Genomic DNA, 25,300 nt, shown 5'->3' on the forward strand with positions numbered 1-25,300 from the left:
TGTAAAATATCTTCTACATCAAAAACTACTTACAACAATCAGAGAAAAGAAAATATTCAAGCTCTCCCTTCAAAAGAAGAAAAACACTCAGTGAGCGGATCAGACACTGGCTGACCAAGCAAAAATGTTTTCTGCAGAGCCATATATTTAGAGATTGGACCTTTATATTCCTTAATTTAATACGTCCTGATTGAAGCCAATACATTTTCAGACGGCAGCTATACTGTACATCTTACAACACAAGTCTGTGGTTATGACCAAAGAGGAGACCTCCGTAAGGACAGTTGATCTTTATTTAGTTTCTTAATAGGAATGTATACATTAAAAACAAAATCGTATTCAGTGTGTGGGGGGGGGTGAGATTGTTATGATTACATTATGTGTCCAATACAAACATTTATAGGACCGGGTGGGAGTAAATAAAACTTCAAAATAATAACTTGGATTGCGTGTACATGGTTGTAAAGAAACAGGTATAATGGTTGAGTTGAGCAGGAAGACGTTGAGCCGCAGGACGACATTGTCGTGTCATCAAGGCAGCAGTCCAGAGGTGGGACTGAGGGGGTAAAAAAGTGAAAGACAAGGCAAGGGCCCTGTTTGAATACTTCAGAAATCCATTGTTCCTTCCTAGCTACCGTGAGGTAATCACAGATCTGGATTGGTGAAAGTAATAGGGTGGTAAACTTACACCTATCCAATCACTTATGGATCTGTGCTTCCCTCACAAAGCAGGAAGGACATATTAAAACTATCTGAACAGCCAGGATTGCGCTTCACGGTCAGGGGCTGTCTACCCAGCTGCACAGTCCATTATCCACCATAGCACGGTTCACAGACACCAACTGGAATAGCAAGAGAAAAACATTAGCAACATGAACCCATTAGAATACTTAAAAAAAACATTTTAAGAGAAAAGCATCAGTACTTTAAACATGTTCCAAAATAAAAATATTGCTTACCTCTTCTCCTTCTGTTCTCCATATCTGTACCAAAGGAATGCCACTGGTGTGATAGTTCGTGACCTGAGGAGTATGCAGATATACAGGGTAAGAACAGGGACTACCTCGTGTCATTCTGCTGACTGTACACCAGCAGAAGGAGACAGATCCATGCATTCTCTTTTCTCTACCTGTGCAAGTAGTCCCAATCCTCGTGTCATCTCCTCCAGGGAAGATTTGGCTGCAGCTTTAAAATCTTCTCCTAGTAGAAAAGGAAGAGAACACAGATATGAGCATGAACTTTAACTCATGTTTAAAATGCAGAATTTATCATTTTTGATATTATGTTGTCCTAAAGTAGAGAAAGAAATACAGCTGAAACATACCTGGAATGGGTGCAATATTTTCCAGGATCACCTCAGACCCTTGGAACGGCAACGCAACGAAGTCAGACCTGTGGGCGGAGCATCGTAAACATCAATCCCACCATTACTCGCAGTGTTGCCACTAGGAATAAAATGTGCCAGGCAAATGTCTGAGCCGATTTTCATTTTGCGGGACAAAAATGTGAGATTTACCAGCCACATTGGTTTCTATTTAATCTGACTGGTCACGTGTAGTTAATGTATAATTTCTTTGCGAGAATCCACTGCTGATTCATTGACGCCACATGGAAGCGATTGCAATAATTATGCAAGGAGGAATGATAACTTTCACTTGGTGGGGTGACTCCTTGCACATCTCTGTCCATCTGGCTTAACACCATCTTCTGTTTCAGTGTCAATTTATTTATCCACATCCTTGGTACTCGCTAAATTCATTTGCACTGTTTTTAAGCCAACTACACAACCAGGCATTCGATGAGAGGAAGGGAAGCAAAATTACATCTAATTCCTCCTTAGTGGAAATTTCTGTGTGTAACATATACACAGTTGAGGTCAGTAGTTTACATACACCTTTGCCAAATACATTTAAACTCAGTTTCACATTTCCTGATATTTAATCCTAGTAAACATTGCCTGTCTTAGGTCAGTTAGGATCACCATTATTTTAAGAATGTGAAACATCAGAATAATAGTAGAGAATGATTTCAGCTTTTATTTATTTCATCACATTCCCAGTGGGTCAGAAGTTTACATACACTCAATTAGTATTTGGTAGCATTACCTTTAAATTGTTTAACTTGGGTCAAACGTTTTGGGTAGAATTCCACAAGCCTCCCACAATAAGTTGGGTGAATTTTGGCCCATTCCTCCTGACAGAGCTGGTGTAGCCGAGTCAGGTTTGTAGGCCTCCTTGCACGCACACACTTTCAGTTCTGCCCACAAATTTTCTATGGAATTGAGGTCAGTGCTTTGTGATGGCCACTCCAATACCTTGACTTTGTTGTCCTTAAGCCATTTTGCCACAACTTCAGAAGTTGTGGCAAATGGCATTGTCAATTTGGAAGACCCATTTGCGACCAAGCTTTAACTTCCTGACTGATGTCTTGAGATGCTGCTTCAATATATCCACAATTTCCTCCCTCATGATGCCATCTATTTTGTGAAGTGGTCCTGCAGCAAAGCATCCCCACAACATGATGCTGCCACCCACGTGCTTCACGGTTGGGATGGTGTTCTTCGGCTTGCAAGCCTCCCCCTTTTTCCTCCAAACATAACGATGGTCATTATGGCCAAATAGATCTATTTTTGTTTCATCAGACCAGAGGACATTTATCCAAAAGTACAATCTTTGTCCCCATGTGCAGTTGCAAACCGTAGTCTGGCTTTTTTTTTTTATGGCGGTTTTGGAACAGTGGCTTCTTCCTTGCTGAGCGGCCTTTCAAGTTATGTCGATATAGGACTCGTTTTATTGTGGATATAGATACTTTTGTACCGGTTTCCTCCAGCATCTTCACAAGGTCCTTTGCTGTTGTTCTGGGATTGATTTGCACTTTTCGCATCAAAGTACGTTCATCTCTAGGAGACAGAACGCGTCTCCTTCCTGAGCGGTATGAAGGCTGCGTGGTCCCATGGTGTTTATACTTGCGTACCATTGTTTGTACAGATGAACGTGGTACCTTCAGGCGTTTGGAAATTGCTCCCAAGGATGAACCAGACTAGGAGGTCTACAATTTATTTTCTGAGGTCTTGGCTGATTTCTTTTGATTTTCCCATAATGTCAAGCAAAGAGGCACTGCGTTTGAAGGTAGGCCTTGAAATACATCCATAGGTACATCTCCAATTGACTCAAATGATGTCAATTAGCCTATCAGAAGCTTCTAAAGCCATGACATTTTCTGGAATTTTCCAAGCTGTATAAAGGCACAGTCAATTTAGTGTATGTAAACTTCTGACCCACTGGAATTATGATAGATTATTTCACTTGTAATTCACTGTCTGTAAACAATTGTTGGAACAATTACATGTGTCATGCACAAAGTAGATGTCTTAACCGACTTGCCCCAAATGTATTATTAACAAACTATCGTTTTGGCGTGGTTGAAAAACAAGTTAATGACTCCAACCTCAGTGTATGTAAACTTCCGACTTCAAGTGTACATACAGTACCAGCCAAAAGTTAGCCCAAAAGTTAGGCCACTATTTTCTACATTGTAGAATAAGAGTGAAGACGTCAAAACTATGAAATAACACACATGGAACCTTGTAGTAATCCAAAATAAATAAATAATATCTATCAGTTGTTTTATGACAAGGTAGGGGTGGTATACAGAAGATAGCCCTATTTGGTAAAAGACCAAGTCCATATCATGGAAAGAACAGCTCAAATAAGCAAAGAGAAACAACAGTCCATCATTACTTTGAGACATGAAGGTCAGTCAATCCAGAACATTTCAAGAACTTTGGAAGTTTAAGTGCAGTTGCAAAAAAAAACATCAAGCGCTATGATGAAACTGTCTCTCATTAGGACCGCCACAGAAAAGACCAGTTACCTCTGCTGCAGATGATAAGTTCATTAGAGTTAACTGCACCTCAGATTGCAGCCCAAATAAGTGCTTCAGAGTTCAAGTAACAGACAAATCTCAACTTCAACTGTTCAGAGACTGCGTCAATCAGGCCTTCATGGTCGAATGCTGCAAAGAAACCACTACTAAAGGACACCAATAAGAAGAAGAGACTTGCTTGGGCCAAGAAACACGAGCAATGCACATTAGACCAGTGGAAATCTGTCCTTTGGTCTGATGAGTCCAAATTAGAGATTTTTGGTTCCAACCGCCGTGTCTTTGTGAGACGCAGAGTAGGTGAACGGATGAACTCCGCATGTGTGATTCCAACCGTGAAGCATGGAGGTGGTGTGATGGTTTGCTGGTGACACTGTCAGTGATTTATTTAGAATTCAAGGCACACTTAACCAGTATGGCTACCACAGCATTCTGCAGTGATACACAATCCCATCTAGTTTGTGCTTAGTGGGACTATCATTTGTTTTTAACAGGACAATGACCCAAAACACTTCTCCAGGCTGTGAAGGGCTATTTGACCAATACCAGCTGGTGAATTCCAATGTCAACCACATTCCAGTTATATTCTGAATCCCCACAGTGAGTTTGTCACCTGATCTGGCGGAGAGTGTCCATTTTCACTATGTCATAGCCTCCATAGTCCACATAGCGGAGTTCCACCATGGTGTCTTCATGGTGACCCATCACCTGCGCTCTCCACCAGGCTCCCTCAGGCATCTGGGCAGCACAGATCACTCCAACTATGTGTGTGAGAGATACGCAAAGATTTTTTAAAACAAATTAAGTAGGACATTTGAAAAAACTTCCACAACACCATGTAAAAATACTTTAAAATCAGACATCCTTGAAGGTTAGGAGTCCCAAGGGCCTGGCTGTGCATGCATACCTTCCACTGGGGCTGGCAGGGGAGGGCACCCTGGGTAAGAGTAGCACAGGCTCATATTTTGGTCCAGACCGCAGAGAGCATGGAAGGTGGGGTGTTTGTGCTGCTGGAGGAACACACAGTTCCCAGACGCTATCTGGATCACCGTTACCTCAACGGTCACCCTATGGGGAAGCAGCAGCTGAGGGAAAGAAATAGAGGCTTTTAGTCAAAGCACCACCTACAATCCTAACTACTTCAGCCAAGCAGAAGAAACGACTTACCCAGGATGTGATGGAGAGAGAGGGCAGGCTGGCCACTGGAGGTTGGACATAACAGTTGGTCACATCTAGATCTTTGATCTTTTTCCTGATCAGCTCCAGAGCACAATCCACCTGTTCCTCTGACCCTGAAGGAAACAGAGGGACAACCTGAGCAAGACTCTAGGGACACTACAGCTCCCACTGCCTAGGTTCCCAAATCCCAACTACAAGTTATGTCCTGTTGTGGAGAGGCAGCTCCTGGGTCACTCACCCTCTATGTGGCAGATCTGGAACTCCTGGGTGTAAGGTAGGGCGGTGATGAAGACCTTAGCTCCAGACTTCTCCTTCAGGTAGTTCATATGTCGCCCCTTCTTCCCAATCACTCTACCAACAAAATGCTGTTGGACAGTGAAACCGGATAATACATAGTATCATGCATAAGTTACTATATTATACTAGAAGGTGTGCGTCTCTCTGAGCGTGCACATATGCTGTCCAGGTCACTCTTGCCCTGATAACACCAAGCACTTCTAAGAGTAATTGGGAAGAGGGATGTGTGCGTACATGCTGCCTGGCTCTGTGGCGTGTCCTCTTGATTGAGAACCTGAGGAGATTAAGACAACAGGCAGGGCAGCAGGACTCCCTTTACACACTGCCCCCTTTACTACAGCCCAACCCACCGGCCCCTTTACTACAGCCCAACCCACCATGCCATAGCCCTATGAATCAGACAGCTATACCCAGGTCACTGTCACCGGAGCGGCAGGTCTCAGGCTCACTTAAATTGAGACGACTGACTGCAGCACACTACTGTAACAACTCAAAGGTATATCTACAAGCCCTCATGTCACCTGCATTAGAGAACCTAAACTGGAAATCAGTAGCCAGAGAGAATACATTATCAGTAAAGTGGTGGAGGAATGAGGAGGGTTAGACAGGGAGGTAAACTCACATTTGGCACCTCTATCTCCCAAACAGTCGGTGATTGGCTGCTGTTGTGACTTTGGTTGTATTTTTCAAATGCCTGATCGGTGTTCAGTAGCTGACTTGGTGGACTGGGACTGCTATGCTTGTTGTCCCTGGCTTCATGTTCACAGTAACCGTCTACACAGTCCATGCTGTTCACACCAGAGCCTGGAGGCAGCAAGGATCAGTCACTAAAGACAGTCACTTGTGTTGTGTACACAATACAACCACAGACTGTATAAAAGACCCACATACAACAGTAAAAGAGAAGAACACATTCTGTCATGGCAAGAGTATTCCTACTTGAATACTGTGCATCAAAGAAAAATAAATATATTTCTTCAGTGCAGAGAAATATGCCCTGAACTCATATGGCAGCTGTAAACAGAACACAGGCCATGGGTGTGACCGATAAGGCTACACTGCAACACTAAGAGATAAAGCAACAGGTCAGCTTGGACAGAAAGGATGCTGATATGTTGTGAGAAGTTGAAAGTCTGCTAATCAGGCAGCTCACCTGGAACATTCGCCGTCCACCAACCGTTAGTAAGGAACATGCTGGTGGCCTCCTGTCCTTCAGCGGGTCCTCTGGGTGGTTGCGAGCTCATACTGGTGCTCAAGTCATTGCCACTGGAGACCTTTTCAGTCTGACCAGAGCTGGATCCAGAATCCCCTACTGCAGAATCTTCTTCTGCTAGCTCGATCTTCTCAATCTGAGCTCTACTGCTGTGGTCGTGTTTCACGTCCTCCTGAACTATAGGAGATGAACTGATGTTCTCTCTGCCGGTTGTTGAACACAGATCCTCTTGGAATAGAGGTGGCATCTCATGCTCAGGTTCACTATTATGCATTGAGATGTGGTCTGCGGCTTTGCAGGGGTCCCCGCTACAGAGAGGACTAACACTACGTCCTAGCTGTGTCTTCTCCTTCAGGAATTGACTCACTGCTGCAGAGACCACATCAGTGATGAGCCATGACACCAGCTGGTTAATTTCTGCAATGTTGCTCCTGCTGAGTTCACATTCCTCAGACTGGTCTTTCTTCTGAGGTGACCTCAGAATTCCCAATGGCTGCTTTGAGGCAGACACCTGACTGGTTATAAGGTGGCTGGGGAAAGCCAGACAGGTTGGTTCTTCCACAGCAGACAGCATGTCTCCCTCTGCCGGCTCCGGTCCAACCACCGCCTCTGCCGGCTCCGGTCCAACCACCGCCTCTGCCGGCTCCGGTCCAACCACCGCCTCTGCCGGCTCCGGTCCAACCACCGCCTCTGCCGGCTCCGGTCCAACCACCGCCTCTGCCGGCTCCGGTCCAACCACCGCCTCTGCAGGCTCCGGTCCAACCACCGCCTCTGCAGGCTCCGGTCCAACCACCGCCTCTGCAGGCTCCGGTCCAACCACCGCCTCTGCAGGCTCCTGGTTCAAAGTGCTGTTTGTAATGTCCTCCAGTGTCTCAGACTGTGGTGGTTGATTTAAACCTGCACTTTCACCGACGGACTTAGATTTAACAGAGCCTAGGTCACAGATTGATAAGGAACAAGTTGATTCTAAGCATGGCTGGTGTTCCCATTGTAATTCCAGATCCTGCTCAGGTCCATCCTCAGCTGCAGTCTCTAGGAACACTTGAGCTGAAGACTCAGTGCTCTCGTAAACAGGCTTCACGGCAGCAGTATCCAGGCCTCTAATGAGACCGTCTGCAGCCACAACCCTTACCTCAGGTTGTGATTGGCAGAGTGGGACTATACCCAGCTCTGCTGCTGCTGGGGTGTTTGTACTATCAACAAGCTCCTGTTCCACTAATGACCGCTCCCTCACTGCGTGCCCGTCCATATGCGTCCCAGTCGAGTGGCCATTCTCCACAACACAGTTACCCATGTCTCTAGGGGAGGACAGGTGCTCCTGGTCTGCGGTCGTCTCACCCTTGTCAGTGAGGTGTTCCTTCTTCCGAGAGGTGTACCACCACAGGCCTAGGAAAGCCAACACTCCTGACAGGTAGAGGGTCAGAACGGATTGAAGCCTCTGCACCATCACCTAACCTCTTACTGCTAACAGCAACACCTGAGAATAGAGACAGACAAGTTAACACCATAGAGACAAATTAACACCCTGTCTGTACTGCAAACTGGGATAGAAACGGGTGAAGCACTGATAAGGCTCCAGATAAGGGGAGGGCTAAGGGGTCATACCCACAACATCCTATATCCACAAAAACCTGTTGGTCTCCACCACACCAACCCTCTGGGCAGCAATCTCATTAACAGCCAGGCCATGGTGACAGCATCTGATTACAGCCAACAGAGCTCAGGTCAGGTACATGGTACCCTCTGCAGTAGTTCACTTAGGGATGCAGGGTCTGGGGCGAAGGGCCCTGATAGGATAATGGTGACACACCACTTCAAAAATAGGACGTCAACAGTAATTATTAGCTACTGTATGAGGGGGACCACTATCCCTTTTATTATCAGTCATATAACCAATACGGTACATATCTTGTGTATTAATTATCACCAGTAATATACTGAACAAAAATAAAAAACCTGACATGCAACAATTTCCAAGATTATACTGAGTTAAACAAAAAAAAAGTTTGTTGAAATAAATTAGGCCCTATAGATTTCACGACTGGGAATAAAGATATGCATCCGTTGGACAGATATCTGGGGCACTATGTTCCCAACTTTGACATCAGCAAACCGCTCACCCACATGAAGTCACACGTGGTCTGCCAATGGATGTACTGCCAAATTCTGTAAAACGACATTGGAGGCAGCTTATGGTAGAGAAATTAACATTCAATTCTCAGCAACAGCTCTGGTGGACATTCCTCCAAACAAACAGCATGCCAATTGCACACTCCCTTAACACTTGAGACCTGTGGCATTGTGTGACAAAACTGCACATTTTAGAGTGGCCTTTTGTCCCCAGCACAAGGTGCTGATGATGGAAAAAAAAAATGAAAAAAAATGTTTTTTTGGTTTTTTGGTAGCCTGGTCAGTGGCTGATGGATTGCTGGTTCGGGTCCCTGTTTTTGACCTTGTGGAATATCTGTCGACGTCCCCTTGAGCAAGGCGTGGACCCTGGTTGCTTCTGTGGGTCGCTCTGGATGGGAGTCTGTTAGATGACTTAAATGTTGAGCGGCTTCACTGAAAGTAGATTATTTTTACTATTGAAGATGAAAACATACAACCAACCTGCTAAACTGACCAACTCTAGCTGTTCCAGCTGGGCGACAGCAGTTGATACATAAGCTTTACGCAAGCTATCAGGAAATTTCTGCGAAACGGTTCTTGGCGATACCTTATTCATTCTTGATTCGGAAGAAAAGTGTATGTCAGTGTCATAAAAATATTCAATCCACATTTTGTACCGAGTGAGGCGTTCCCTTGCCAATTTTGCTACCAGTACTCCATTGTAAAAAAATAAAAATAAAATATTTGGGACGCTAAAGAAATGTATTTATACTGAACAAAAATGTTAAAAAGCAAGCCTCAACCACGTGGAATCAAGCCAGCCCAGGACCTCCACATCCGGCATTGTCTGAGACCAACCACCCAGACAGCTGATGAAACTGAGCATTTCTGTCTGTAATAAAGCCCTTTTGTGGGGAAAAACCATTCTGATTGGCAAGGCCTGGCTCCCCATGGGTGGGCCTACGCCGTCCGAGGCCCACATGGTTGCGGCCCTACCCAGTCATGTGAAATCCATAGCGTAGGGCCTAACGAATTTACTTAAAATTGACGGATTTCCTTATATGAACCTTAACTCCGTAAAATAGTTGAAATTGTAGCATTTATATTTTTGTTCAGTATATTAAAAGGTGTACATTTGTTTGACAAGTATATTAGACACATTCATGCACACATTATGTGAACTGAACAAAAATATGAAAACGCAACATGGAAAGTGTTCGGGCCCATGTTTCATGAGCTGAAAACAAAGATACCATACACTTTCCATACAAACAAAAAGTTTCTCAAATGTCTCCTTTGCCAAGATAATCCACAGCATGATCACTACACAGGTGCACCTTGTGCAAGGGAAAATAAGAGGCCACTAAAATGCGCAGTTGTCACAACACAATGCCACATGTCGCAAGTTGAGCGAGCGTGCAATTTCCATGCTGACTGCAGGAATGTCCACCAGAGCTGTTGCCAGAGAATTGAATGTTAATTTCTCTACCATAAGCCGCATCTGTCATTTCAGAGAATTTGTCAGTATCTCCAACCGGCCTTACAGCCACAGACCATGTGTATGGCGTCATGTGGGTGAGCGGTTTGCTGATGTCAACGTTGTGAACAGAGTGCCCCATGGTGGCGGTGGGGTTATAGTATGGACAGGCATAAGCGACGGACAACGAACATGATTGCATTTTTAAATCGATGACAATTTTAATGCACAGAGATACCGTGACGAGCTCCTGAGGCCCATTGTAAGGTCAACTTAAAAAAATTAAAAAGATTTAACTGACCAACAGATGCATATCTGTATTCTCAGTCATGTGAAATCCATAGATTAGGGACTAATGAATTTCAATTGACTGATTTTCTTATATGAACTGCAAGACCATAAACTCTGAAATTGTTGCATTTATATTTTTGTTCAGTATATAAAAATGCTTTTGCATACAGTACCAGTCAAAAGTTGACATGCCTACTCATGCAAGGGTTTCTTTATTTTTACTACATTGTAGAATAACATGCTGACCGGACACGTCGCGTGCGCTGCAAAAATAAATGTACATATACATGTTATTCATAATCATTGCACCCACACTGCTCGCGGGCGTTAGCCAGCGTCCGTGTGGCCAGGCGCTTAAACTACAAAAGTCTGTTCCATTTGTGACGCTCAACGCACTGCAAGTCCGGCCTCTCCCACCTCATTGGTTTTTAGAAGCATATACCCATGTGGGTGATTGAAAGATGAAGGTCCGCACTCCGGTAGGTCATAGTAATAATGTAAAGTTGGTTGCCAACCGCCATATTGACTCCAAACTAAGAAGCCGGAAGGATGAGAGCTGACGAGAAACGAAATCCTTTTATCTGTGGATTAAATTGTCGGAGTTAAGGACCTTGTGCATTTCAGGTAAAATAACCCAATGTTTATATCCCAGGACAAATATATTAGCAACAGCAAGCTAGCTAAATTGCCATAAATGTTTATTGCTTTTTAACCGGTCACCAAATTAAATATAAATTGGTTCAGTTTGTTTTGATATTTCAACCTGCGTGTCCTGATCGTGTCTGGTGTGGGGGTAAACAAATCAAAATGCACGCGATGGAGCGCGAGCGGTTTGGTCAGCATGTAATAGAAGACAAAACTATGAAAACACATAGTAACCAACAAAGTGTTAGATCAAAATATATTTTAGATTCTTCAAAGTAGGAACCCTTAGCCTTGACAGCTTTGCAGACTTTCCATTCTCTCAACCAGCATCATGAGGTAGTCAACTGGAATGCATTTCAATTAACAGTTGTGCCTTGTTAAAAGTTAATTTGTGGAAGTTCTTTCCTTCTTAATGCATTTGAGCCAATCAGTTGCGTTGTGACAAGGTAGGGGTGGTATACAGAAAATGGTCTTTTACCACCAAATAGGGCCAGGTTCATGTTATGGCAACAGCTCAAATAAGCAAAGAGAAACAGCCTATCATTACTTTAAGACAAAGGTCAGAAAATTAAAGAACTTGAGCTTGCAAGTTTGTAGAAAACAGTCAAAATAAAAATACTGGAATGAATAAGTGTCCAAACTTGACTGGTACTGGATGTAATTTTTCTAGAGAGTACTAACGTTACTGTCCCCACTACAACAAAGAAGTAGTCGTTCGGGAAACGTTGAAATGCTGTAGAATTCCTATCCAGGACTGTTCCTTTTGAGGAGTACCAATTATGACCTCCAAAGCATCGGCCATTTCATACGGTGTCAAATCCGACTCAGAAAGATTCAACGCACAAGCAAGACAAAACACAGTAAACGAGTAAACAGAGAGTTGAAATGTGGTAGAAAGCAGAGGCTGGGTTCTGCAAGTGCACAAATTAAAATTTGAGCTCGCAAGTGACTGAGCCAGCAGAACATTATCACAGGTCAAAAAGAAACATATATATACACTATCTGTAAGAAAATTAAGGTGACTCAAACATGTTAAAGAAAATAAATGTACGCATTAAATTGTCCGCCAGCAATAGTCACGTCACTATGCTTTCGCCCTCAATTTCTCAAAATTGCTCTCCAAGTCATGGCACCTTTGGGTTTGGATTTCAGACTGATTGGGGGGGCCTTAACAGGTGGGTGCATCTCTAGAAACCTTAGATTGGTCACTTTTACTTGTGATGGACCAACTAAACAAATCCAGTGTTGTGATTGGCTATTACAAGCCTTCTGTTCCCAATTCACAGCAGAGACTTTAGCTAGCTAGCCAGCTGTAGCAGTAAGCGCCAACCGACTTGGGAAACTAAGCAACTTGATAACCAAAATAATTGGATAAATCAATTCTAAAATACACACACACTATGCCTTGAGTTGAGTAGAACATACTTGCTAAAGTTCTCTTTTCTTTTTACAGATTAGTAAACTAGCTAAGTCAGCTCTAGAAAATACCATAAAAACAAGTCCACTATAATTGCAGGCAGGAGCCAATCATTTGGGAATTAAGCCCAAGGACACATACACCACATGGAGATTTTGAATTCTATGAAAAAAAGGGAGAATACGCTACAGCACCAGTTGCCTTACCTTACACACTGTATATAGACTTTCTATTGTATTATTGACTGCATGTTTGTTTATTCCATGTGTAACTCTGTTGCACTGCTTTGCTTTATCTTGGCCAGCTCGCAGTTGTAAATGAGAACTTGTTGTCAACTAGCCTCCCCGGTTAAATAAAGATGAAATTAAAAACATAACCAGACCCAAATAATAGAATGTAAACTGACAAACCAGCTAAAGTCAGGCTAACATGTCAGAATCAGCTTTATTCGCAAATACATTTGCATGTACAGGAATTTGACGTGAATGGCGCTACCATAAGACAGCTGAATTTCCAGATCCACAGAGTACATGCATGTAAGAAATGTGCAAAAACCAATCTGCAGTTCTGGGATGACAGTGAAGGGTACGAAGTCCATGAGTGAGTGCATTATCATGGACCAGGTGGCCGGTTGGTGAGGGCCACGGCATGGGGGAAGAAACTGTTCAGGTGGTGGGAGGTTTGTGTCGTGATTGACCTGACCTGAACTGTTTGCCAGAGATTAGTCTTCAGAAGAGTGGGTGGAAGGGGTAAGCGATGATCTTTCCTGCACAATAGTCTTGCAGGACCTTGGAGGGCAGGTGTTAGCCAATGACCCGCTGAGCAGTGATGAGGATGGACGCAGATGTTCGTTTAGCACGTCGGACAAAACACCATGCATTCGCCAAAGATCGCACTGAGGAAAACATTTGTTTTTTAGTAATTGTCTGATTGGAAACTACCATTGCCTATCAATTACAGAATCTCAAATTATTTCAATTTATTGTAATATTAGAGTCAAATCACAGGGAGTCTCAGATGTTATCAGCAAGCCAGAGCCATCTGTGGAAAGTGCACAAAATAAACATATCATTCATTTTACATTTTAGTCATTTAGCAGAGGCTCTTACCCAGAGCGACTTACAGTAGTGAATGCATACATTTCATACATTTTTTTCTGTGCTGGCCCCCCGTGGGAATCGAACCCACAACCCTGGCGTTGCAAACACCATGCTCTACCAACTGAACAACAGGGAGTTTCCACCTAAAAAATTAAGACAGCTTGGTCCCAATTAAGCTCTGCTCAACTCCTTCAAAACCCATTGGAGGTCTGCAGCAAGGAACCTTGGGTCGTCTCCTTCAATGGGGTTTTAGGAGGCGCGATGGTCAGTCCTTGCATCTATAACTGTCTATGAATTTCAGAGTGGTGACATTTCTCCAGCCCCATCCCTCAGCTTTTTACCAACTGTTGATAGCGACTTTAACACAAATGAGCATACAAGTATGTAGAGAGGGCAGAACAATACAGGAGATGGAATTACACTGAACAAAAATATAAATGCAACATGTAAAGTGTGGGCCCATGTTTCATGAGCTGAAATAAGATTCCAGAAGTGCTCCATACACACAAAAAGCTTATTTTGCTCAAATGTAATATTTAATTCTGTAAATCAACCAATGACATCAAGCCACACCTGGCCTTGATTACATAAACCCTTGTGTCCTTCCAAACTATATAAGAGAGACCCGCAGTGTTTGTCATTATACCCTGATGAAGACAGCTTGTCTGTCGAAATGTTTGTTATTCAATTATTTCGTCGGAGCACCTAGAGTGAGGCTCTCCTTTTCTTTCTCACGCATCACAGTTGAACCTTGTGCTGGGGACAATAAAAGACCACTCAAATGTGCAGTTGTCACAAAATGCCACAGATGTCTCAAGTTGACGGAGTGTGCAATTGGGAAAGGGGTACAACAGAAATGGGTATTCCGCATTTAAACCAAACCCATCTATCAGAGGTGCGGGGGCTGCCTTAACCTGTTATGGATAGGGGGCAGTATTTTCACGGCCGGATAAAAAAACGTACCCGATTTAATCTGATTATTACTCCTGCCCAGAAACTAGAATATGCATATAATTATTAGCTTTGGATAGAAAACACTCCAAAGTTTAAAACTGTTTGAATGGTGTCTGTGTATAACAGAACTCATTTGGCAGGCCAAAACCTAAGATTCTGTACAGGAAGGACCCTGTCTGACCATTTCTTGGCCTTCTTGATGATCTCTATCCAAAACAGGGGATCTCTGCTGTTACGTGACACTTCCTACGGCTCCCATGGGCTCTCAGAAGGCGGCAAAAAGCTGAATCGTGGCTTTGCAGGTCCTGGCTGAAAAACATTAGCGCGTTTGGATAGTGGCCGGTCAGAGTACTATGAGACTGAGGCTCGTGCACGAGTCGACTCCATGTTTACTTTCTCTCTCTTTGAACGAAAACAACCACTCCCGGTCGGAATATTATCATTTTTTTAAGAGAAAAATTGCATAAAAAATGATTTTAAACAGCGGTTGACATGCTTCGAAGTACGGTAATGGAATATTTCGAAATTGTTAGTCACGAAACGCGTCGGGCGCATAACCCTTCGTCACCCTTGGATAGTGTCTTGAACGCACGAACAAAACGCCGCTATTTGGATATAACTATGGATTATTTTGAACCAAACCAACATTTGTTATTGAAGTAGAAGTCCTGGGAGTGCATTCTGACGAAGAACACCAAAGGTACTCAAACTTTTCTAATAGTAAATCTGACTTGTGAGGGTCAAACTTGGTGGGTGTCAAAATAGCTAGCCATGATGGCTGGGCTATCTACTCAGAATATTGCAAAATGTGCTTTCACCGAAAAGCTATTTTAAAAATCGGACACCTCGATTGCACAAAGGAGTTCCGTATCTATAATTCTTAAAATAATTATGTTTTTTGTGAACGTTTATCGTGAGTAATTTAGTAAATTCACCGGAAGTGTTCGGTGGGAATGCTAGTTCTGAACGTCACATGCTAATGTAAAAAGCAGTTTTTTTATATATGAACTTGATTGAACAAAACATGCATGTATTGTATAACATAATGTCCTAGGCTTGTCATCTGATGAAGATCAAAGGTTAGTGCTGCATTTAGCTGTGGTTTTGTTTTTTGTGACATTATATGCTAGCTTGAAAAATGGGTGTCATTATTTCTGGCTGGGTACTCTGCTGACATAATCTAATGTTTTGTTTTCGTTGTAAAGCCTTTTTGAAATCGGACAGTGTGGTTAGATAAAGGAGAGTCTTGTCTTTAAAATGGTGTAAAATAGTCATATGTTTGAAAAATGGAAGTTTTGGGTTTGAGGAATTTGTAATTCGCGCCACGCCCATCATTGGATATTGGAGCAGGCTGTTCCTCACGCTGCCGTTTCCAACGTCTTATCGTCGGCTCATTAAGACCAAGCTCCCGTGCAGCAGCTCCGTTTCCTTTTCCAACAGCCAGATCAATCGCCTTCAACTTGAAAGCTGCATGATATGCATTTCTCCGTGTCTTTGCCATGGTGACAAAATGCCTACCGTAATCAGAATGATGGGAAGTTTGAGAGCGCTCGATTTAATCTAAACAGTAAACCAAAAAGTTGTTTCATTGGTCTAATGAAAGCTTCATGCCGCCAAAAAAAAAAAACTGAGCACGTCACAGAATGTTTTAAAAAAAAAGAAATTTGAAAGTGGGAAAAATCCATATATTAGCCGCGTCATTGTTTAAGCCGCGAGGTTCAAAGCCTGGGAAAAAAAGTTGCGGCTTATAGTCCGGAATTCACGGTACACTCAATTAGTATTTGGTAGCATTGCCTTTAAATTGTTTAACTTGGGTCAAACGTTTTGGGTAGCCTTCCACAACAAGTTGGGTGAATTTTGGCCCATTCCTCCTGACAGAGCTGGTGTAACAGTCAGGTTTGTAGGCCTCCTTGCACGCACACACTTTCAGTTCTGCCCACAAATTTTCTATGGGATTGAGGTCAGGGCTTTGTGATGGCCACACCAATACCTTGACTGAGGTTTCCTTAAGCCATTTTGCCACAACTTTGAACTATGCTTGGGATCATTGTCCATTTGCGACCAAGCTTTAACTTCCTGACTGATGTCGACTCAATATATCCACATACTTTTCCTACCTCATGATGGCATCTATTTTGTGAAGTGCACCAGTCCCTCCAGCAGCAAAGCACCCCCAGAACATGCTGCTGCTACCCCCGTGCTTCACGGTTGGGATTGTGGTCTTCAGCTTGCAAGCCTCCCCCTTTTTCCTCCAAACATAACGATGGTCATTATGGAAAAGCAGTTCCATTTTTTTTTTTTTTTTTCCATCAGAACATTTCTCCAAAAACATACAATCTTTGTCCCCATGTGCAGTTGCAAACCGTAGTCTGGCATTTTTATGGCGGTTTTAGAGCAGTGGCTTCTTCCTTGCCGAGCGGCCTTTCAGGTAGTTGATATAGGACTCGTTTTACTGTGGATATAGATAATTTTGCACCCGTTTCCTCCAGCATCTTCACAAGGTCCTTCGCTGCGGTTCTGGGATTGATTTGCACTTTTTGTACCAAAGTACATTCATCTCTAGGAGACAGAACGCATCTCCTTCCTGAGCAGTATGACAGCTGTGTGGTCCCATGGTTTTTATACTTGCGTACCATTGTTTGTACAGATGAACGTGGTACCTTCAGACATTTGGAAATTGCTCCCAAGGATGAACCAGACTAGGAGGTCTACAATTTTTTTTCTGAGGTCTTGGCTGATTTCTTTTGATTCTCCCATGATGTCAAGCAAAGAGGCACTGTGTTTGAAGGTAGGCCTTGAAATACATCCACAGATACACCTCCAATTAACTCAAATAATGTCAATTAGCCTCTCAGAAGCTTCTAAAGCCATGACATTTTTTTCTGGAATTTTCCAAGCTGTTTAAAGGCACAGTCAACTTAGTGTATGTAAACTTCTGACCCACTGGAATTGTGATAGTGAATTAATCGGTCTGTAAACAATTGTTGGAAAATTACTTGTGTCAAACAAAGTAGTTGTCCTAACCAACTTCCCAAAACTATAGTTTGTTAACAAGAAACTTGTGGAGTGGTTGAAAAACGAGTTTTAATGACTCCAACCTAAGTGTATGTAAACTTCAACTGTATGTTAGCACAGCTGAAAACTGTTGTCCTGATTAAAGAAGCAATAAAACTGGCTTTTAAAAAAAAAATAGTTGGGTAGCTGGAACGTCAGCATTTGTGGGTTAGATTACAGGCTCAAAATGGCCAGAAACAAAGACCCATTCTTCTGAATCTCGTCGGTCTATTCTTGTTCCAGGAAATGATGGCTATTCCACGCGAGAAATTGCCAAAAAAACTGAAGATCTCGTACAGCGCTGGGTACTACTCCCTTCACAGAACAGCGCAAACTGGCTCTAACGAGAATAGAAAGAGTAGGAGACCCCAGTGCACAACTGAGCAAGAGGACAAGTATATTTTAGTGTCAAGTTTGAGAAACAGACGCCTTAGATGTCCTCAACTGGCAGCTTCATTAAAATAGTACCCACAAAACACCAGTCTCCACGTCAGTGACGAGGTGACTCCGGGATGCTGGCCTTTTAGGCAGAGTTGCAAAGAAAAAGCCATATCTCAGACTGGTCAATAAAACAAAATGGGCAAAAAGAACAGATACTGGACAGAGGAACTCAGCCTAGAAGGCCAGAAAGGGTTGGATTAGCTAACACAACGTGCCATTGGAACACAGGAGTGATGGTTGCTCATAACGGGCCTCTGTATGCCTATGTAGATATTCCATTAAACAACAAAAAAAATAAAAAAAATAAAAAAATCCAGCTACAATAGTAATATACAACATTAACAATGTCTACACTGCATTTCTGATCAATGTTATTTTAATGGACAAAAGAATAAGTTGTTTTTCTTTCAAAAACAAGGACATTTCTAAGTGACTCCAAACTTTTGAACGGTAGTGTATGTGAAGCCATAGATTAGGGCTTAATTAATTTCTTTCAATTGACTGATTTCCTCATATGAACTGTAACTCAGTAAAATCTTTCAACTTGTTGCATGTTATGTTTATATTTTTGTTCAGTATAGATTTAGTATGGAGTCAAAGTACAATCTAAAAATTCTTGCACAATCCAGCCATTGGTAAAAAGATAAAGAAAAGTGGGGCACCGGAGTGATACATATGTGCTTAATTGTGTAAAGCATAAGGATTTGGTGACTCGCTGGTCCAAACTCGGCATTCTCTGCCTCGGTGTAGCGGTCCAGGGCGATGAAGTAGAAGCCTGACTCCACATGTTCTCTCCACACACACACACACACACTGAGAACAACTTGAGTGCGAGAGGAAAATAAGATGTCAGGAAACGTCAGAGTTCAAATGTTTTAACGTCTTACATTCAAGGTAGTCCAGTTTAAGACTGCGGTGGCTGTATCAAGAGGCAACTATGGATAATAATTTAGCCAAAGTGATAAACAAGATGTGGGACTGAGCTGTTCCAATTCCATGGTAACAGACTGATGCTGACATTAAGATGTTTGACTTTAGACTGTCAAAAAAAACTGATTTTAAAGTGAAACAAAGCATACAACTATGCACAATGACAACTTTTAACAAGTTTGAATTTTTCATTTTAAAAAGGGAATTTTAGCATCTCTCCATTACTGTGGAATTGCCGTGTACATAGGCACACACACTTGTCAGTCAGCAAGGCTCAGTATTGAACAGCCTAAGGCCATTTCATGCCCAACCCGTGGAGAGCCATTCTCCTATAGGTCCCTTACCTACACGACTCATTGTTTAGCAATGGAAATCACATCCACTATATACACTGCACACCCCTTCAAATGACTGGATTTGGCTATTTCAGCCATGCAATCTCCATAGACAAACATTGGCAGTAGAATAGCCTTACTGAAGAGCACAGTGACTTAAGGTGGCACAGTCATAGGATGCCACCTTCCCAACAAATTAGTTCGTCAAATGTCTGCTCTGCTAGAGCTGCCCCGGTCAACTGTTAGTGCTGTTATTGTGAAGTGGAAATGTCTAGAAGCAACAACGGCTCAGCTGTGAAGTGGCAGGCCACACAAGCCCTCGGTTGCAAGACTCAGTACAGAGTTCCAAACTGACTCTGGAAGCAACATCAGAACAAGAACTGTTCGTCAGGCACTTCATGAAATGGGTTTCCATGGCCCAGCAGCCGCACACAAGCCTAAGATCACCATGCGCAATGCCAAGCGTCGGCTGGAGTGGTGTAAATCTCGGAGCCATTGGACTCTGGAGCAGTGGAAACGCGTTCTCTGGAATGATGAATCACGCCTCACCATCTGGCAGTCCGACAGATGAATATGGGTTTGGCGGATGCCAGGAGAACACTACCTGCCCCAATGTATAGTGCCACTAAAGTTTGGTGAAGGAGGAATAATGGTTTGGGCTAAGCCCCTTACTTCCAGTGAAGGGAAATCTTAATGCTACAGCATTCAATGACATTGTAGACAATTCTCTGCTTCCCACTTTGTGGCAACAGTTTGGGGAAGGCCCTTTCCTGTTTCAGCATGACAATGCCACCATGCACAAAGCGAGGTCCATACAGAAATGGTTTGTCGAGATCGTTGTGGAAGAAATTCACTGGCTTCAACCAGTGAATTTCAATGACGACTGCGTGCCATGCCTAATCGACCAACATCTGTGTCCAACCTCGCTAATGCTGTGGCTGAATGGAAGCAAGTCCCAGTAGCAATGTTCCAACATCTAGTGGAAAGCCTTCCCAGAAGAGTGGAGGCTTTTGTAGCAGCAATTGTGGGGGGGAACCAACTCCATATTAATTCCCATTATTTTTGGAATGAGATGCTCAATGAGCAGGTGTCCACATATACTTGGTCATGTGCTGCAGTGTAAATTCAGTATAGAACCATCCTCTGTATACAAACATCTTCCCAAACAATAGACAGCAGCTGGTCATAATTCTCCACGTGACAAATGTCCTATGCACAATGCCTTCACACAGAGTCAAAGAAATTAGATAAACTCAGTCACTTACTTGGAACAGAAGGGACTCCTGCATCTCCTGTCTGTCAAAGAACAACTTCACCACACAGTGACAGTGGACCTGCATGGATAGAGGGATGGAGAGAGAAATGGTTTGAGGTCATTCTCATGTATTGCACATTAACTGCACAGAAACCGACAGTAAACAAAATATATATATTTTCCCCAATCAGATTGCATCTCAAAGTATGTGGTTAGCGGTTTACAATATTGGACATTTGGTTTCGAGCCCGACCTCTTGGCTCCCCCTTAAGCACTGTCCTCTTCCACAGTGAGGGTCTTCCCTGTCTGTTATCACCCTGCCACTCCCCCTCTTCTGCCAACCATTCATGCTGGTCTTCCAAGTCCTCGTCCTCCACTAAACTCCTCCTAGACTTTAGGTACAATGCTCTAAGTTACCCCAGAGACTGCGTAGAACATGAAACACATTAGCTTGGTTAAACTTATCTAGCTGACGTTCGCTTCCTAGCTAGCTGACATTAACCTAGCTTGCCTCAATAGCCTGCTTTAATAACTAATTCCAATATTTTAGGCAGCTAGTTTCTCTACTGAAAAAACGAACTTACCTCGTCAGCCATCGTTCACTGTCCCCTTTTATCTCTATGGTCAAAAATCCAGTTAGAGACCAGTCAAGCTGTGATTGGTCAGGTTTTTGACCAATTGTCTTTCAGTAGACTGCTACAGGCTGTTCATTGGCTAGAAATGCAGTTATAAAATCATAATAAGCAGTTGGGAGAGCAAAATAAAGAGCACTGGAAAATTGGTGTGAGGGAGAAAATACAGCCGCGTGGGGATGCAGCGTATTTGTGAGCGCGCAGTAATCTGAGTGTTGACATATAGTACATTCAGAAAGTATTCAGACCCCTTGCCTTTCCCACTGTTACATTACAGCCTTATTTTACAATTAAAATAATTTACCCCCCTTAATCTACACACGATACCAAAGCAAAAGCTGTTTAGAAAATGTTTGCAAATTTATGAAAAATAACTCACATTTACTAAATGTCACATTTACATAAGTATTCAGACCCTTTACTCAGTACTTTGTTGAAGCACCTTTGGCAGTGATTACAGCCTTGAATATGATGACGCTACAAGCTTGGCACATCTGTTCTTGGGGAGTTTCTCCCATTCTCCTCAAGCTGTGTCCAGGTCTCTCCAGAGATGTTCAATCTGGTTCAAGTCAGGGCTCTGGCTGTGCCACTCAAGGACATTCAAAGACTTGTCCCGAAGCCACTCCTGCATTGTCTTTGCTGTGTGCTTAAGGTTGTCCTGTTGAAAGGTGAACCGTCACCCCAGTCTGATGTCCTGAGCGCTCTGGAGCAGGTTTGTCAAGGATCTTTCTGTACTTTGCTCCCTTCATCTTTCCCCTCGAACCCAACTAGTCTCCCCGTCCTTGCCGCTGAAAAACTTCCCCACAGCATGGTGCTGCCACCACCATGCTTCACCTTAGGAATAGTACTGGCCAGGTGATGAGCAGTGCCTTTCCTCCAGACGTGGTGCTTGGCATTCAGGCCAAAGAGTTCAAGCTTGGGTTTCATCATACCAGAGAATCTTGGAGTCCTGTAGGTGCCTTTTGGCAAACTCCAAGCAGGCTGTCATGTGCCTTTTACTGAGGCGTGGCTTCCGTCTGGCAACTCCACCATAAAGGGCCTGAGTGCTGCAGAGATGGTTGTACTTCTGGAAGGTTCTCCCATCTCCACAGATGAGCGCTGTCAGAGTGACCATCGGGTTCTTGGTCACCTCCCTAACCAAGGCCTTTCTCCCCCGATTGCGCAGGTTTTCCTAGAGTTGACCACCAAGCCAGTCTTGGGTGTTCCAAACTTCTTCCATTTAAGAACAATGAAGACCACTGTTCTTGGGGACCTTAAATACTGCCGCAATTTGATACCCTTCCCCAGATCTGCGCCTTGACACAATCCTGTCTCGGAACTTTACGGACAATTCCTTCGACCGCATGGATTGGTTTTTACTCTGATATGCACGGTCAACTGTGGGTCCTTATATAGACAGCTGTGTGCCTTTCCAAATCATGCCCAATCAATTTAATTTACCACAGGTGGACTCCAAGTAGTAGAAACATCTCAAGGATGATCAATGGAAACAGGATGCACCTCAGCGCAATTTCAAGTCTCATAGCAAAGGTTCAGAATGCTTTTATTTATTTATAAATACAATTGCAATAAATTTAACCTGTTTTTGCTTTGTCATTATGGGGTAGTGTGTAGATTAATTTAATCAATGTTTCTCCTCATCAATTTTAGAATAAGGCTGCAATGTAAGACAAACATTTCAAATAGGCTACATATTAAACAGCATAAAGACTAAATTGGTCAGGAGCCTAAGAGGATGGAATATGTTTTATGTAGGCTGTATTTTTTCAACGCTATAGCCTACAAAGAAATACATTGAAGCATTTGAGAGTCCGGTACAATAGGCTGGTAGGGACAAAGTGCTCAGCATTTAAAACATTGTTTTTAAAAATCATTATATAGTCTATAAAACTGGGCATATAGGCTGTGACCTGTATTACTTTCTTAGCTACAACATACAGTACATATCACATTTTTGGACTCACCGTTGTGCTGTGCACACTTGAACAGGTAGGTAGTGCGGCAGTCCTTGTAGGCAAATTGACTTTAAACTTCTGTCTGGCATTTTCTGGATTTATGGTACTTTCAAGACAACTTTAAACTCGGGAAAAACAAGGTTGAATCAAGACGTCAGTGATCTTCTGGACGGAGCTCTAGAAAGAGGCCCGAATACCCGATTTGGAATTCCGAGTCAGATGACCGTTCAAAACGAATTTTCCCAGTCGGAGCTTGTTTTTTGGAGTTCCCAGTTGCCTTCAACTCACGGAAGTATGAGATTTCCCATTTTCAGAGTTTCCAGTTGTTTTGAACGCGGCAGAAGTCATGCTGGATTGACAGCGTTTGAAGTCGGTTGTAATATACATTTTATTAATCATTCGTGACAAGGGACGTAGATGTGAGTGGTGCCTGCACAATTGAAGGCATCGCCACGTTTAGTGACAAACATACAGATAGGCCTAGTCAGCTCGTTCGCTAAAATTAAGCTAGCTAATGTTAATAGTTAAGTTACCTCTGATCAAATATGTTTGCAACCTATCATTTTTGCTTGCATCAATCAAACGTTTGCTCTGGTTCCTCTCCATTGACCTGCAATGCATTTGGCACTGGTGCAAGATAAAGTAGCAAGCTAGCCCCCAAAAACATTGTAAGGTAGATGCTATGTACTCACCACGTTCTCAATATCCCGCATATAACTGCACACCTGCAAGTTGCTCTACCTCTTAGATGTCTGGTCTCAACATGCTTCTTTCAGCAAGCAGCCTAAATCACTCTCTGAAATTCGGCAGCTTTGTTCCAAATCCAGCATCCAATCAAACCTCGCGATATTATTGCCCACGGAGGCTGCAGGGTTTCATGCGCAGGCAGATTTTTTATTTTATTTTTTTATTTCACCTTTATTTAACCAGGTAGGCAAGTTGAGAACAAGTTCTCATTTACAATTGCGACCTGGCCAAGATAAAGCAAAGCAGTTCGACACACAACAACACAGAGTTACACATGGAGTAAAACAAACATACAGTCAATAATACAGTAGAAAAATAAGTCTATATACAATGTGAGCAAATGAGATGAGATAAGGGAGGTAAAGGCAAAAAAGGCCATGGTGGCAAAGTAAATACAATATAGCAAGTAAAACACTGGAATGGAAGAAAGTGCAAAGTAGAAATAATGGGTATAGCCGCAAATTGTGGAGTTCCTGCATGTTGGAAATCCTGCATTTACAAGAACGCGCATCCCATTGGTTCCTTCATGAAAGCCCTCCCTGAGTATAGATACACTCCACGAGGCGTGGCTTAACGTGACAACGCCCTCCAGTAGGGTACAGACATGGGGTATGCCCCTTTACATAAATTTCCTCCTTCACTCATAACCCAACAACAGCTGTATTCTTTTTTTATCATTATAAAAACATTTTGTATATGCTTGGTTGGTAGTTTTTATCATACTTCCATGTAGTCGTAATCAACAAACTACATCAAACATAATATGGTAAGTATAATCAAAACTTGTATCTCATTGTGGTAAGTGGTGAAATAAGTATAGCTAGTTATAATTGTAATGGTTCAGAAGATAATAAGAAAAGACGATCAGTCTTTACCTGGTTAAAAGAGAATGAACATAATATATTTTGTTTACAGGAAACTCATTCTACACCTTTAGACGAAGTTGTATGGAACAAGGACTGGGGGGCGAAATATATTTCGCCCATGGCCAAAGAAACTCAAAAGGAGTGATGATACTAATTAACAATTTTGATCCGAATGTGCATACTGTTCAAACAGATCAGCAAGGAAGCTGGATCCTTTTAAATAGGATATTGGACAATAAACAGACTTGGCTCTTTAATCTTGTGGACTTGTTTACGTGCTGCTGTGCGGTTTGTTGCTAACGTTACTTTACTACCTGCCAACTTTACGGTTTTACGGTTTTAGATTTTAAAAATTATCTCACTCAACTTTTTTCATTCAACTTTTTCACCCCGGATGCTTTATCTGGACATGGTTCTACATGACCTCCACCAGCCGAAGCTAAGTAGTAACATTAACATTATGCCTTCTAACTGCAGTCGCTGTACTCATAATTTACAGGAGAACGATCGCCTTATGGTGA

General features: G+C 42.8%; 1 protein-coding gene across 2 annotated transcripts; it reads right to left on the reverse strand.

Moving 5' to 3' along the window:
* Nucleotides 1-275: 275 nt before the first annotated feature.
* Nucleotides 276-24,000, reverse strand: LOC106567763 (A-kinase anchor protein 1, mitochondrial). Of its 2 annotated transcripts, XR_001320152.2 has the most exons (12): nucleotides 23,859-24,000; nucleotides 6,512-8,048; nucleotides 5,981-6,162; nucleotides 5,300-5,426; nucleotides 5,050-5,174; nucleotides 4,790-4,967; nucleotides 4,496-4,643; nucleotides 1,325-1,392; nucleotides 1,130-1,200; nucleotides 960-1,022; nucleotides 689-842; nucleotides 276-556 (listed from the first exon to the last, which is right to left on the reverse strand). XR_001320152.2 is itself a non-coding variant. In XM_014137468.2 (11 exons), exons 2-11 carry the CDS (start codon nucleotides 8,016-8,018, stop codon nucleotides 780-782), a joined length of 2,532 nt encoding a protein of 843 aa, XP_013992943.2. In that variant the 5' UTR covers nucleotides 8,019-8,048; nucleotides 23,859-24,000; the 3' UTR covers nucleotides 276-779. The 2 variants fall into 2 exon arrangements, 1 of the variants encoding a protein (XP_013992943.2); XM_014137468.2 differs by having other exon boundaries at nucleotides 276-842.
* Between the last annotated feature and the right edge of the window lie 1,300 nt (nucleotides 24,001-25,300).

This window comes from Salmo salar, chromosome ssa13 (genome assembly GCF_905237065.1).
Source record: "Salmo salar chromosome ssa13, Ssal_v3.1, whole genome shotgun sequence".
Classification (NCBI taxonomy): Eukaryota; Metazoa; Chordata; class Actinopteri; order Salmoniformes; family Salmonidae; genus Salmo; species Salmo salar.

Bases quoted from the DNA above. Each gene is read 5' to 3' on its own strand.
- LOC106567763 (XM_014137468.2), bottom strand. From the start codon at position 8,018: ATGGTGCAGAGGCTTCAATCCGTTCTGACCCTCTACCTGTCAGGAGTG. The intron at 6,163-6,511 runs GTGAGCTGCCTG...TGCTGCCTCCAG, and splicing joins GTGGACGGCGAATGTTCCAG to GCTCTGGTGTGAACAGCATG. The intron at 1,393-4,495 runs GTGACAAACTCA...CTCCGCCCACAG, and splicing joins GACACTCTCCGCCAGATCAG to GTCTGACTTCGTTGCGTTGC.